We start from the raw sequence: 15931 nt of genomic DNA, 5'->3' as shown, positions 1-15931 counted from the left end.
TCCTTATTAGGGTCTCACGGGGTTGGAGCCTATAAAGTTAAACATGTGGCATGTTTTTTTTATTTTCTATGTAAATAAGATTTGGGTTTATGAGATATGCCAGTCATTGCATTCTGTCTTCAGCGCTTTGGACAGCTTCCCAATTCTTTTTGAATTGGGCTTGTAAAGAGCTGAAAAACATTTTAAATCTTTCTTTGAAATTACTGATGCAGGTGTTTCACAGTAATAATTGGCACTTTGCTGTTTTAAGAAGTATAATAAAAGATAGAAAACAAACAATAACATGAGAAGAAAACAAAAACCCACCCATCCACCCATCCTCATTTAGAGTCGCCCTAACTCAGGTCAGCACCAACACAGAAAGAATGACACCAAACTCTACCACTACCCTGACATTAAAAATGATGTCCTAATATCTATTCCCTTCTACAATATATTTACCAATATTTATACACTCACTTAATGTAATTACATGTTAATAATCTAATGTGACTCATTGTGCAGTGTAAAAAACTATGTAAGAAATACAGATTATGACATTTACAATAACATGCTAGCTGCATGTGGAATCCACAAGATCCAATTTTAGTAACAAAAAGTGCTACAATACACGTGGGTCAAAAATAAGGGAAATGCAATGCAGCTGTGAGTTTCATGCAAATGAATGTTCAAAAAGCCTTTCTTGCCATGTGAGAAAACATTTTCTAGTTAATGGATGTTACAAAGCTTTTATTTAAACCACTTTCAGGTGTCTGGAAGTGTGAAGCTTCAGCTGGAAGCTCCTGCAGATACTGTCATTTCAGAAGGCCCTTACAGAACTAAGGCTTTTCAAATTGAGGGCACTAAAGGGAAAATAATAGTGGAGTTTTGTTACTGGAGGAACTGATGTGTCCAGTATTCACACTGTAAAACTGCCCAGTTAGTCTGTGTGGCATGTAAATTAAAAAGAAGACCAAAAAAATCACATTTTCAAAACATAATCTCTTAAATGTTTTTCAGAAAACAAACTCAAAGCCAGAGAGAGCTTGAGGCACGACGGAGTGTTTAATCAATACTTGAATCAATGTGTCAACAAGCAAGCCTGGTGCTTTTGGGAAATGATGAAGTGAATGTTTGTACTTTGTCTTGATTTCACAATGATTTTGTTTTTCGTGTAACATGTGACAGCATGTGTACACATAACGGGAAATCCTGGATCCAAAAACCTTAGTTAAGGTCAGGACACACAACACAAACCATGCAACCCACATTTGTAGTTGATGCATTTAACTATTTCATATATAAACAATTGAATAAATGAAAACAGTTAATCAAAAAATCAAGAATCTGAGTCAAGAGCACTTTTGTTACTGTAGTGCTTCACCTTTTGTTTTAAGTGAAAGATAATTGCTTAATACAGCGGTTCAGCTGCTCAGCTGCTTTCTGTTTGTCACTTCTTATTGCACCAACCAGGTGTTATAACACAACATCACATAGTTTGGCATCTTTTTCATAACATGAGCAAAGTCTTCCCAGAAAAAAAGATATCAAGAAAAAAGACAGCAAAATATTCCTAGTAAAGTGTCAAGTGTGTCTTTAATGGAGGACCAGCTGGAGATCCAGAGATTGGGGGCATTCGGGATCAGTTCTTGGCCTCGTGCCTTGTGTACTCTGAATTTGTCAGTTTTCCACGTAGTCTTTCACAAAGTGATGAAGTGATCTTCATTCTTATTGCTGAAAGATACAGAGACTCTTTGTATAGCAAATCTTATTACTAATGAACCTAATCAGTTTGGTAAATGTTTTGCTACTGGTTGTATTTATTTATGTATTTAATTGAGATGCTCAGCACGTAATAAAAGTAAAGCGAAGTTTACAAATAATAACTACTGTAAATAGCGTCCCAGCTCACATTGTAAGTAATATATTAGATAAGAGATCTTTGCGTAATTCTAAATAAGTTATCAGTTGAGAAGGATTTATGTAAATGTAGAAATTGTTTGAGTGTTTTCTGTGATAAACATGTATTGATCCTCTTTTACGGGTCATAAAGTTAATAAGTACCAGGATGGTCTTTGTCCACTCCCAGTTTAAACATCACTCTCTATTCCGAAATAAATCGGCCACTTCTGCAATATACTCTCATTTTTAAACTGTCCCCCAGTTTAAGCTTCAAGATGGGATTTTCTATCCACTGGAGTCGGCTTGCAGCGCTTTTATGTGCACTTTGGATGGGTAAGATACTTTTATTTTAGATAAAAAATTATATACAGTTTTGAGTTTCCAATAATGTTTTTGTTGTTTATTTAGGTTTATGCATTGTATAAGGTTTAGTATTCATAACATAGTTATAAAAACTGATCAATTTTCAAATATATTTATTTATTAACTAATATATAACTGAATATTACACAAACGTCCTTCTATCCATCAGGTTTTAGAGACTTCTATGCTTATTTTTCTTAAGGTACAATAGTTTTATGTTCTTAAAACTATGTTATGTTCTTAATTTGAGGTAGTTATATTGCCAAGAATTAAATAAAATAAAATCATTATCAAGTAGCAACATCATCAAATGTGATTATAGTGAATTTTAAAGATTTTTTTTTCAGAAAATGTAAGTCTGTTCTAAATTTTGTTCATCTATTTATGGAAATAAAGAAATAATGTTGTGTTAAATATAAAATATCAGACTTTTGCATTTTTACACATTAAAACATAACAATTTAAATTCTTGTAATACAAACAATACTTCGCAAAGGTAAGTAAAACAATGTATAAACCCTTCGTGATGATAAGATTTTAATAAAATAATAAAATGATGATTTTAATAAAAGAACGTTTATTCATTGCATACTGTGCACTTTAAAAAAAGGCAAGTTTTCAATTTTACACTACTTTAGTAATTGTGTAGTGGTACGTATGTAAGTGTATGATATACTTAAATTGTAGCCTCTGAGAACTGTGGACTTTTTTTTTCAGGAGCTGGTGTTCGATGTGCTTGCCCTGAGAGTAATTTGCAAATGCAAGGAGGGAATTACACACTGAGTAACAACCTGGAGAGAGGCAGCATGTTGGTATACCACTGTCCTGAGGGCTACTATCCATACCCAGCAATAACCCGCTTATGTCAGGCTAATAACTCCTGGAGACCAAAACCCAAAAGATCTCCAGCTCAGAGATGCAAGCGTGAGTGGCAAAGATGTTTCTCCCTTGCCTCACACTGCCTGATAACAACATATTAACTGAGGGTCCTTTTGTTTTGTTTCACAGTGATTGAATGCCCAGACCCCAATGTGCTAGAGTACGGAAGTGTCTCCCCCCCTCAGGAGAAGTACTATGTGGACAACGAGACCACGTATGAGTGCTACTCTGGATACACAATGCAAGGCTCAGTCACACGCGCGTGCTTAAAGAATGGGAAGTGGAGCGGCTCCACTCCAATCTGCAGGCGTGACTGTGAGTCCCAAACAGCAATGATTAAAACTTGATCATTGCTGTTCCAGCTTTCTAGATTTCATTCTCGTATTTAAAAAAATACAATTTATTATGTATATTTAGACAGACTGAAATTGACATTTTATACCTTTAGATTTGACAGCTGTTAAAACACACAGTATGATGAATGTAAGGTTTTTGTTGTAGCCCCACAACGGTCTTTTCTTGAGTAGGTGCTTGCATTCAGGCCTTCCATTGGGTTTTTGACATTGGGTTTTTTTCTTACCAAAGCTGGGGATCATTGTCCTAATCCTGGTATCCCACCTGGTGCCTCAAGAGTGGGGAATATTTTTGGAATTGATGACACGGTGAGATACACCTGCAATGGAAACCTGTTTTTGGTGGGCTCCAGTGAACGAGTGTGTCAGCAGACCAGCGAGTGGACTGGCATTGAGCCAGCATGCTACTGTAAGAATGACACAAACACATACTGTTTACACTCTGTGCCATCATCTTAGCCACTCTTTGCTCTTTTAAATGTTCTGGTTGTATGATATATACTGTTTTCCTTTGGAGGCCTTAATGGTGGGAAGCCAGTGTGGGATCACGTCCTGCTGTGACTTAGTCACTGGTTAAGCAAATAGGATCTGCAGATGTGTGCTGACCATCTAAATATCACGTGTGCAGTGACAATATGATCCCTCACCAGCTTCTTATCTATAAATGTTTCCTGAAACTCCTGAGAGTCACCTTGTTATAAAGTCTTTCTTTAGTATAATTGTTATATATCACATACGTATTTCTTGCAGATAAACACACCTTCGACACACCACTGGAGGTTTCAAAGGCATTTGGCAATTCAATTAAAGAGAGCCTGACCACTTTAGAGTCCACAGGTAAGTTATTGATCAACAACTACATACTCTCACTGGACACTATATTAGCTACATCTTGCTAGTACCATTCTGGAGCCCAGGTACAGGATATCTTGAAAAACGTTCAGCAGAGAATTTGGTCTATATTCACATGACAGCAAAATGCATATCTGTTGGCTTCAGATGTGAATCATCCCCACATCCCAAATATCCTTTGTTGGGTTGATAGCTGGTGACTGGAGACCATTTGAGTTAATTTACTGAAGTCTTTGAGAAACCAGTTTGAGATGATTTGGGCTTTGAGACATGGTGGGTTTCCTGCTGGGAGCAGCCATCAGAAGATGGGTACGCTGTGATTGCAAAGCAGCAGACATGGTAAACAACAATACTTAGGCAGTGGCATTAAAATGTGTTCTGTTTGGCCCATAATTTGTCAAGAAAACCATCCCACATCATTGCACAACCACCAGCAGGGTGAATTGCTCATGCTTTCATGGAGTTGTTTACACATCATGAATGTCTTTGCACTATAATCCGAATGTTGCAGCAGAAATCAAGACTCATCGAACCGGGCAAATTTTTTCAAATCTTCTGTTGTCCATTTTTTGTGAGCCTGTATGAATTGTAGTCTCGCACTCCTGCTCTTAGCTGACAGCAGTGACAGCCAGAGTGGGCTTCTGTTGATGTGTCAGGCATTCAGAGATGCTCTCCTGCATACTTTTTTTGTAACCAGAGGTTTACATCAAGAGTAGCAAAGCCGAATTTGATGCTGAGATTCATTGCCTGAATCCGGCCTTTATATCAACTTTATATTGGAAATATAAATGTTTGTGAAACATCTGCTTACATCTCATTGAACTCAGTTTTGTAAATCCACGAAGAGCAGTAAACATCAGAGGAACAGCAGCAAGTCAGCTGATCGCAGCTTGTACACCAAGAAAATCTACAACTCACAATAAAAATTATACTGAGGTTATTGTTCCCCATGCTGAGTCAGTACAACGGATCTTAGGGTACCACATCCACTGAATCCCACTTTCACCCCTGGCTGTACAAATTTTCCAGTTTAGGTGTGAAGGCAAAGTCACTCTCTAACACACATGTAACAAAAAATAGAGCTTTTTTAAAAAAAATTCTACTTTTTCTCTGCTCATATTTTACATATCTGATTCAAGCTTTAGTTTTTCACTTTTACTTGCGTAAAGAAGTTGATTCAGTACTTCAACTTTTACCAGAGTACTTTTAACACAAATATTTGTACGTCAACTTAAGTATAAATATGCATACTTATGCCACCTCTGGTTGTGACAAGTGGCTATCTGAGTTACTGTTGGCTTCCTATCAGCTCAAAGAAGTCTGTCCATTCATAGGCGGCTGTGGCTACAATGTCAGGGCAGCTGTGGCTACAATGTCAGGGCGGTTGTGGCTACAATGTAGCTTGCCATCACCAGTGTGTGTGTGAATGGGTGGATGACTGGATGTGTAAAGCGCTTTGGGATCCTCAGGGACTAGTAAAGCGCTATACAAATACAGGCCATTTACAGGCCATTTCTATTCTATGACCTCTGACCCCTGGATATTAGGGGTGCAACGATACACAAAATTCACGGTTCGGTTTGGTTCGATACTTTGGTGTCAGGGTTCGATATTTTTTCGATACATAAAAAATGTTCATGCCTTTTTAATTTGTCATTTATTAAAATTATAAATATATATTTTAACTCAAAAGTACAGTTTTTAAATTTAACCCTAACCCTTGTGCGTGTTTTTTATTTTTACAGCGAATGCGCACCTGCGGACCACTTATGTGCAGCCCTGGTTATTTAGCTCGTCATATTGCAGCCACAGAAATTCTTTTGTCCATGAAACCATAAAGCTGCACTTTCTTTTTGCCTTATAGTCTGATTTGTCATAACTTCTCCGTTTTGTGGTAAGCTTTTCTTTGGCTGTCACTTCTTCACCCTGACCTGTCTTATTTGGCTCAGCAGAACTAAAATATATATCTGTCTGTGAAGGTTCTCAGTCATCCAGGTCATCGTAGTCAAATATAAATCCTGCTGCTTTTACACACGCACTCACATAAGCTCAGCGATTCTCTGCGCGATCAACCTCTCACATGTTTAAGCTGCGGGAGATTTCACTTGTCATGTTTGCATAGTAAGCTAACGATTAATAAGACGATGTCAGAGGAATTGGTGCGCAAATTATCATCACTCACAGATCAGTGCTGTCGCTCTCTATACACAGTTCGCGCGATTGCAAAGTGAAAGCAAAAAAACAAGCGCAAATTCAAACGCGACTTCAATATGTCACATATTGACAGTGGCTCACCGATGCCAATGACATAATTACCCAGCTACATTTCTGAAAGAATGCAAAAGCATTGACATATATTTTTCCTTCCTACAATAGCCCGACGGGCAGGGCAGAGATAGATTTTGGTAGCCCGACTGAAAAAATCGCTAGCCCCAGGACGTTGGGCTAGCGATATTGCGAGCCCTGTATCTGATTGAGGAATCACTCATCTTTGGAAAAGAGAGTTTATTACAGAGAAATGTCTCTTTCCAAAATAAAAGCTATACTATCCGCTTCTTCTGGGCTATATTCTCAGCAGCATATTAAACAGCTGTCTAAATGACTCGGCTAAAGTTAGTAGCATGCTTGCTTGTTTTTTTTCTGCTTCCACTTGTCTTTGCACTAGGATGATGTCGGCGTAAATGTGCAGTCATATTCGTTGTGTTCCCACTAGTGCTTTCAGGTTAATCTCGTTGAAATGACCTTAACGCCACAACACGGCAAATCTCCGTTAACGAGCTACCGCCGATCCCCCCGTGCATGGGGCTAGATGGCCAACAGTTCCCACCCATGTAATTGAGCATTGCACGGCACATCCAACATACTGTTTTACTTTAGTCCATGACTCGCTTACCTTCAGGGTCATACGTCACATGAAAACCAAAATAATTCCAAACGCCAGATCTGAATGAGGGTGGGGGAGGTCCATGTTACAAGGGGAGCTTAACTTCTGTCTCGCTAGCTTGCCCTGCGCTCTTCCTTCTGACGATGCTGTCTATGTTGAGCGCTCAGTGAATCTGCGTTCGACTACTCCGCCTAGGCTGCACTGTCGACCCTAGGCGGAGTAGTCGAACGCAGATTCACTGAGCGCTCAACACAGACAGCATCGTCAGAAGGAAAGTTGATAAAATAAATTACAAATTTTGTATTGTTCGATACATATGCTTACCGAACCGAAAGCACTGTATCGAACGGTTCAATATCGATACGAATATCGTTGCACCCCTACTGGATATGTAGTTTTTTCTATGCAAATCCTAGAAATGGTTGTGCGAGAAAATCCCAGTTGGTCAGCAGTTTCTGATCTACTCAGTCACCTTTCTTCAGTCTGATGCTCGGTTTGAACTTCAGTGGGTCGTCTTGACCACATCTGCATTAGATTCGATTTTTGCTTTAATGAGCAGTTGAACAAGTGTATCTAATAAAGTGATGGGTGCGTTTTGCTGTTTAGGCATATTTAAATAACAATAAAATTACTTGTGGCAATGACTGGGGGTGTTATGAGAGAATTAATCATAGCATAATAATGCATGCTTCTTTGTTGTTAATTCAGCCCAACAAAATGTGCTAATATATGCAAACATATAGTGTAACAGAGTTGCTATCTGTATAATAATTTAACAATGACAGTGTTTATTCAGACTTTTGTTTGTGAGGTGTAAGCTGACAGTATCTTTTGTCATTCAGAGAAAACACAGGAGGGCAGAAAAATCAGGATTTCAAAAAATGGCACACTTAACATCTACATTGGTGTGGATATTTCTGACAGCATCAGCGAAGATTATGTCAATAAATCCAGAGACGCTGTGGTGAAACTCATCACAACGGTGAGAAACAAACAGCTTTTCTTTCAAAAATTGAGAAAAAAAGTCAAAAGTAGAGTTTTCCAAAATGATATGAAAGCACATTTTACTGGAAGCTTTTTGTTTTTTATGCTGCTACAAAACCTCCTTTTGTGCTATAGCGTGCTGATTTTGCGAACAGTCAGCAACATTGGGCTTGGACTGGAGTTATATTAGGATTGCTTTGCAAATTGCAGGCTCAGTTTGGAGGTCTAACGCTGTGCATAGGGTGAAGCTACAGGCTGCTGTTGAAGGATGCTGGCAACATATTCGCTGAGTCTTTAGAACATTCGATCAGATATTTGATAAAATGACAGGCTGCAGTTTAATTATTCACGTGTCACTGGTTTATTTCTGCCTTTAAATGTGGCACATGGACCCACAGGCGTACGTGAGTGTGAAGCTTTTTACTCTGACACACTTTAAGGAGCGCATCTTCCATGATGTACACATAACGTACACACTAAATCTCATCCAATCTGGCTGCCACCGCAACGTCCCATTAGAAGTAAATTTCATTATGTATTACAATTCATAACCGTGACTGATGCTTCTTGGCATGAGTCCTTTGGCTGGTTGTCAATGTTCAGCACAGGATACGCTAGCTGCTGATTTATGGACCAATTACTAAACAAAATAACAAACATAAGCAATCTGAAATGTAAGGAGGTGTTGCATTAAGTTTACACGTGTTCACAATGGCGTGACAGAAGTTCATATGAGATCAACTCTTTATGTAACCGATTTCCTTTATGTATCAACAGATTGCCTCCTTTGACGTGACCCCAAACTACGAAATCATCTTTTTCTCCTCTGAACTCTATGAAATTGTCAACATTATTGACTTTATGGACGGCACTGCCAAACTATCAGATGTCAAAACTAAATTAGAAGAATTTGATATTGGTGGTGAGTAAAGCACCTATTGCTATTGTACTCTGTTAGTTTGCTTCTAACAATAAGTTAAGGAATGTGCGTTTTGTGCTTCTTCCTGCTCAAAGACAGAAACACGGGAACAAATCTGAACCTTGTCTTTGAGGAATTCTTGGAGAAAATGGCTCTTATAAAGTTTCAAGCTGGAGAGAATTTTAAGGAGCATCGTCACGTCATCATCGTTTTTACAGATGGTATTTCCAGCCTCTTGATTAACTCTGCCGTCAACAATAAGAAATGCTCGTTAACTTCTTGTTATCACAATGTGGTTGTTTTTTTGTTTTTTTTTTGGCTCTAATAATATCTAAAAATATCGTTTGTTTTTTTTTAAAAAGGTTTTGTCATTGTTTTTCACAACAGGGGCTTATAACTTGGGCGGTTCACCAGCACCCACTGTAGCGAAAATAAAAAACTCAGCATATTTGAACCTGGCAGATGGATCCAGAGACGACTATCTTGGTGAGTTTTCCATCCAATTTGTGCATGTTTCTATTTTTATACAGTGTAATCATTCCAACTTGATCCTTCTTTACAATAACATTTTATTGATACACAACAGTTTCTTGTTCGATGCTCGCTTTAATGCATAGCGTGCTCAATAGCATTCTGTATATATTGTATATAAATAAACATGTTATGCTTCATTCTGCTACAGACATTTATATCTTTGCCATTGGAGATGACATCTTTGATGATGACCTAATGCCCCTCACAGCAGGAACTGGAGGAACCCATTATTTCAGAGTTAAGGACTTAGAAAAACTACAAGACACTTTTGATGAAATGATCAGTAAGTTGTGTTTGAAGTGAAGCATGAACGTCCATCTGTTTGTAGTTCAGCTGTGTGTGTATTTGTGTGTTTGCATTCACTCCAGCATTCATCATCCAGCACTAATAAACACAAGGGAGACAAATGATCATAACTGGAGGCCTGCTTGGTTCTCTCGTTTCCTAAAGTACCTGAGATCAGAGCGATTACTCTTTATCTAGCCTGACACCAGTGATGTAGCCGTGATAGAAATATGATCATGTATCCCTCTGGACCTGTATAATGCAGTTTAATGTAATGTAAAGGGTTTGAGATACTGAAATCCAAACTGAATGCAGCCTAATGTTCATTGTTCAACTTCAGTCTTCACTGCTGCTGCTACCAACTACTACTAACAACAGCAGTACTGATGATAATAATTTATAAAAACCAATTTAGAATTGAACAAAATTGCAAAGTGCTTCACAGAACAGATGAAAACGAAATTTTAAAAACTTCAATAAGAAAATAATGATAAGTCATGAAAAAAACATCTTACTGTGAAACTGCACACTCATTGAGCTGCAGTGTTAATGTGGACTGTATTTTACAAAATATAGATGATGTTGTATTCAAGAAGACTTTAAAATGAGGACCTGCGAGCATAAACTCATTAGGAATGGGCTCACTGTGCTTACATATGCAAGCACAGTTATTATAGTTAACAAATGCTCTCCACAACATAAAAACTAAAATGAAAGCAAACCCACTACGTAAACAGAAATTGAACTTTAATTATTTCAGATTTAAGGACTTAGAAATTAAACTGAATTACAAACAAACACATTAGAAAATACAAAGCCTGGGGAATTTTTCCCATTCCCTTCCATACAAACAAGCTGCTGACCAATGAAAAAATCCAAGTTGCTCCATGTCACTCACAGAAGCTACGTGCAGTTTTACATAAGATAAGATAACCTTTATTAGTCCCACACGTAAAAGATAAGAAAGAAAGAAACTCAGATTGAGCAGAGCTGCTGTAACAGGCTGCCGCACACGGGGGGCGCCGGAAGATGGGATATATGCAGTCATATGTGAGTCCATGAACATAAGCAACCTACGACCAGATGATTAATGTAACTATCGCGATGTCAACCACTGGCTTTTTGCATCTTGCAGCTAAGATGTTGATTTTGGGGACTGGAGGGGCAGGTCTGAATGGGAACTCGCACACGCATTGTTTTTTTTTTTTGTTTGTTCTTTTTAAACATACTTAATATTTCAATAATAAATTACAGAGATCAAGACAAAAAGCCTTTTCCCCTGTAAACTTCTACAGCACCACAATTACCCCAATCTGGTGGCCCTCTGATAGAATTTAGGCTTAAAGCACTTCTGAATTGGCACTTTGAAATTAATTTTTCCAATCTGGAGGCTACATCCATGTTGTATACTTATGCAACCTGTCTGTGCAGCAGGCCACAGTCCCTGTCTGCCTCACGTCCTTTATCATTTTACCTGTAACAAAAAGATCAGCTGTTTCCTGCCTCAGTGATTACCGCGATTACTCGCCCCATCTCCCTGACTATTTTAAATGGTAAGCTAAGTGCCACTTCTCTTCCGTGCTGAAAGCTGCAAAAGAAATTTAATTGATAAACACATAACAAAAAAATGTATTCCTTGTCTTCTGCTATCTACATGAACAACACTGGATTTTCTATTTTTAAATATCATTCATTTATTGTTTTCATGCAGATGAAGATGAAGTCAAGGGTCTCTGTGGACTTCACAAAGAGTATACGGATAACCGCAATGAGCTGAAGAGGAAAATGTATCCATGGATGGTGTTTATTTCTACTCAGGTGAAAAGTTTCGCTGTTTCATTTAAACCAGTAGAGTAATGCGACTGAATATATAAATCTCTATCCTTACATGTTTGCTAGTGAACCATCCAAAGACTTATAGGCATAACTTTGTGCTGAACATTGGGGAGGGGGGGGGGGGGGGGGGTCTGTCTCATTGAATAAATAAATCTGAGTAAATTCCCATAGCCCCCCTGGAAATTACGCCCCTGCAAAAACTCATAGATTTAATGAATTTTTATTTTTAGGTGAACAGACATCAGATTCATCTACCATATTGCTATGTTCTCCCTACCAGATGTTTTACATAGTAGATTAATTATGTAAATTAAGCGTGTCTTGCTTCAGTGCATGCAGCAGTCTAAGTATATGATTGTTTTTTATTTCAAATTTTAGGCTGACGGTCACTCGAAGAAATGTATGGGCTCTCTGGTGACGCCTGAGTTCGTCCTGACTGCTGCTCACTGCGTGTTTGGTTTTTTGCCTGACAAAGTCACTGTTGAAATTGATGATGGAGATAACAAAAGTAATGAAAACTTTATCTAAAGATAGCATGATACCCTGTTTTATAAATTTGCTATAGATAAATATGTCTAATGTTTTTGATTGATGATATTAACAATAATACAACTGATTTTTTTTTCAGTTAAAAAAGCAAAAACTTTATTTTATCATCCACTCTACAATGTTACTGCCAAAAAGAATAAAGGCATTAACGAGTTTTATGACTATGATGTGGCTCTGATCCAACTGGAGAAATATGTTGTCATATCCACTGACGTGAGGTAAGAAATTAGGCTATGCAAATTATTCTGTTTGTACTGTACTGATTTACTGATTATTGATAAAACACTTTTTATTGTTTGGAATGTTTGAAATAATAAATTTTTTCAGGCCCATTTGCATACCTTGCACCCGGGAGACCAATGCTGCTCTACATTTGGTGGACCAGAGCTGCGAGTCACAAGGTGTGATAACTTTGTGTGTATGCTGTATAGCTTCATCATAGAGCCAAGTCTGTAAAAACAACAAAAGATATAGAATTTTATGTAGAGCTGGGTGATGTTGCCTAAACAGACTGTGAGTTATTGAGCTCAGAGCCACACTGTCCTTATATATTTGTACAATTAGTTTTGTCATTGTCTTTCTGAAATAAGCAAAACCCTAAGAGGAAAGTGGATAACTGGACTGCAAGTGGTTGCAGACCTGGTCCAGTTTTAGAAGCAACCATTGCAAAGGTAGCAAGATCGCACGTTTATCACACACAGTTGTGCTGCAGTGTCCAACCACTGTTTTTCTTGTGTTCCCCACAAGGAAAAAAATGTGTATCTCGTGACCAGCGTTTAGAGGAGTTTGCTGGTTCTTGCTCCTTGTATTTGCTTTGGCTGCTCGCAGGATGCAGCAGACAAAGTGATCCAGTGTTTAGGGACTCACTTTGCAAATTTTCACTGACACGCGGATGTTTGCTACACATTTCCATTATTCTTTTTCTTCGTGCTTCTGCTTGTTTTGTTTTTTTCCCTAACTACTACTTATGTGTCTGGTGTGCATTGGCTCCCTGTTTGATGGTTCTTTGTTGCTTTTTAGCTTTTCCCTCTGTTTCATCAGAAAGCTTTGTCTTTTGTTGGGTATACACTGTGAATAGGTATGCTTTGTTGAAAAAAAAAAAAGGAAAAAACTGATGGAACGGGTTGCAGAGTGGCTCACCTGTATTCTTCTGTCTCTCTGTTATCTACAGAGAGACTTCTGTTAAAAAATCACCTCGAAAGACTGAATTTCCTGACAAGGACAAGCAATGTAGTGGACCTGAAAGATGTCCATGCTAAGCTTGGTGATAATGTAAGTTTTACACTTGTGAGCTGTGTTGTGCATGTGTCTTTGGGTATGTAAGCACAGGTTCCTTATTCTTCTCCTAAAACCTCTCCGATGTAGAGATATGAATGCATCAAACATGCCGTAGGTGTAGAGGGCATAACGGCTGATACACTGAGAGATGCTGTGACGGATAACTTCATATGCACTGGTGGTCGGGAACCTTTCAGAGATCATATTGCATGTACCGGTAAGTTCCTAATTTTATATCAAATTTTATACTCCAATACAGTGACAGTGGTGCAGATGAGTGACTCGGACTTTGTTTTCTGTTTTTTTGTATCTCTGTGTGTTTCTATTCATTGGTACAGGTGACTCTGGAGGTGCTGTGTATAAAAACTTTCAACAACGCACAATACAGGTAGGCTGCAATATACACGGTGCAACCACTGCACTCAAACGGTTCTGCTGCACAGCCATTACAAACAGAAAAAACACACATTTTAAATTTGGCTGACATTCCGTGCAAAAGTCCTACTCAGAACAGACAGACATCCAAACAGCAATTTTAGCAAGAAGAGCAGGTAGTGAGCAAAGATTTCCTTGGTTTGGTGGCGTGAGTGGTAGCACATTGGTGAGTTGACAATTTGCAGGACTCAACCCCGTGATTGTCAAGGTCAAGGAGAAAGCAGAATCAGTAAAGCGATAAGTCGTGTACGACCGCTCCATAAGGCTATCTTACATGTGAGGGCAAATCAGTGAAATCTAAATCAGCTACTTTGTTTTGTATATCACAACCAAGTATAACCTTAGGGAATAAATTCACTAAGAAAATAAGTTCATGTCATTTTACCTTGTACATTCTTTTTTAAATAACCAATATTTTAAATAACCAATTGTTTTTTTGTTTTGTTTTTTTGACAGGTCGCATTGGTCAGCTGGGGAAGCCAGAAAGTGTGCACAGCCGGTGGTGTTAAAGAATCAACGTCAAACTCCAGAGACTTTCACATTAATCTCTTCAGAGTTATCCCTTTCCTCAAGGGTGTACTTGGAAGACAAGATATGGACTATGCACCACTTGTGTTTTTGGAAAATTAAACTCTTTGACATGCTGCAAATTCGTTTTGGGATTTCTCTTATACAATGTGTGCTCTGTTTAAAACGCTGCCTTGGTTTATTTTTCTAATTGAAGAACATATGATTGAACCCACTGAATCATTCATTTATTCTTTTTGTCACACTGTAAATTCACAGTGAAAACAGACTTTCACAAAGTCTGTTTTCACTTTTTTACTCAGAATTTTCTGAAATAAAACCAATAATTGAGGTTTGAGCTGTGCTTTGCTATGTTTTGAACAGAAGCTTGTTCAAGATCAGTTTGATCAGGGTAAAAGATATGACCGTATGCAGGAAAGAAATGAACATTTTATTCGACGCACATAGTTCACAACCTGCCAAAACAAACTAACAAACAGACTTTAGCTTCTGTAAACGTTACAGACCCAGGTCACAGTTCATGAACAGGTGCCTGTGTACAAAAGGGTCGATAAGAGAATCTTCACTAATACAGCAGATGGGCATTGCAGTATGGAGTACCAGGGGAGGGGCTGGGATTAATGATGAATGGGAGCTGCTGTGTAATGTGACTGTGTATAGATAGTTTTTATATAGGCGTTTCCTGCTGTGGAAGGTAACTCCATTGAAAAGTGCAGAAATGCATTTGTTATGGTTTTAATTTCTAGTTTCAAACACTTAAGTGGCTGCATTGTTAGTGATTGGGTTGATCTTTATATACACAGACACATTAACCTCATGCAGTCCCACTGATGCAAATATTATGGATTCAATCGGCAAAACTAAAAAGTGCCATGTAATCTATTTCACACACACACACACACACACACACACACACACACACACACACACACACACACACACACACACACACACACTCAGAATACAGACAAAATTAGGACACAACATTTCTGCAGTATCAAATATGATGTCAGTGGCGTGTCACACACACACCTGCAAGCAGACATACCTGAGCCTTTTTTGAAATAATTAAAAACAACATAATGACAACAGCATAGATGTCAAAATTTTCTATCATTTTCCAAACAGGTGCCATGATCGCATGATCTTTGACACATCCCATGTAAACAGCTTGAAATCCTAAGGTTTTTATTCAGACTGAAAACTGTGTATATACAGCATATCTGCAAAAAGCCTTTTTGCACCTCCAAAGCTCAACATTTCCCCAAAACTGACATAATGTGTGACACAGATCGCAGGGCCTCTGTACAAATTAGCATGATAATAAAATTATTCCTGACAAGCCTTTAAATCCCACCTGAACTGTAACGC

The 15931-nt window shown here is 38.2% G+C and overlaps 1 protein-coding gene across 1 annotated transcript; it reads left to right on the top strand.

The window, feature by feature from the left end:
- The first annotated feature begins 2074 nt into the window (after positions 1-2074).
- Positions 2075-14818, top strand: LOC146660593 (complement factor B-like). Its single transcript, XM_085420547.1, has 18 exons — positions 2075-2214; positions 2962-3168; positions 3253-3438; positions 3709-3885; positions 4227-4313; positions 8055-8194; positions 8974-9118; positions 9211-9336; positions 9503-9601; positions 9798-9932; positions 11646-11752; positions 12149-12278; positions 12399-12537; positions 12647-12720; positions 13491-13591; positions 13685-13814; positions 13936-13985; positions 14489-14818. Exons 1-18 carry the CDS (start codon positions 2157-2159, stop codon positions 14660-14662), a joined length of 2265 nt encoding a protein of 754 aa, XP_085276673.1. The 5' UTR covers positions 2075-2156; the 3' UTR covers positions 14663-14818.
- The last annotated feature ends 1113 nt before the right edge of the window (positions 14819-15931 follow it).

The sequence above is a fragment of the Rhamphochromis longiceps genome, linkage group LG10 (assembly GCF_057381845.1).
Source record: "Rhamphochromis longiceps isolate RC_006_pf linkage group LG10, R_longiceps_female_GT1.1, whole genome shotgun sequence".
NCBI lineage: Eukaryota > Metazoa > Chordata > Actinopteri > Cichliformes > Cichlidae > Rhamphochromis > Rhamphochromis longiceps.
The sequence above is the reverse complement of the archived record's forward strand: the minus strand, read 5'-3'. Positions and strand labels throughout refer to the sequence as shown.

What these genes read in the sequence shown, in the direction of transcription:
- LOC146660593 (XM_085420547.1), top strand. Translation starts at nt 2,157, where the DNA reads ATGGGATTTTCTATCCACTGGAGTCGGCTTGCAGCGCTTTTATGTGCA. An exon ending in TTTATGTGCACTTTGGATGG is followed by an intron (nt 2,215 to 2,961) that starts GTAAGATACTTT and finishes TTTTTTTTTCAG; the next exon opens with GAGCTGGTGTTCGATGTGCT. An exon ending in TCCAATCTGCAGGCGTGACT is followed by an intron (nt 3,439 to 3,708) that starts GTGAGTCCCAAA and finishes TTCTTACCAAAG; the next exon opens with CTGGGGATCATTGTCCTAAT.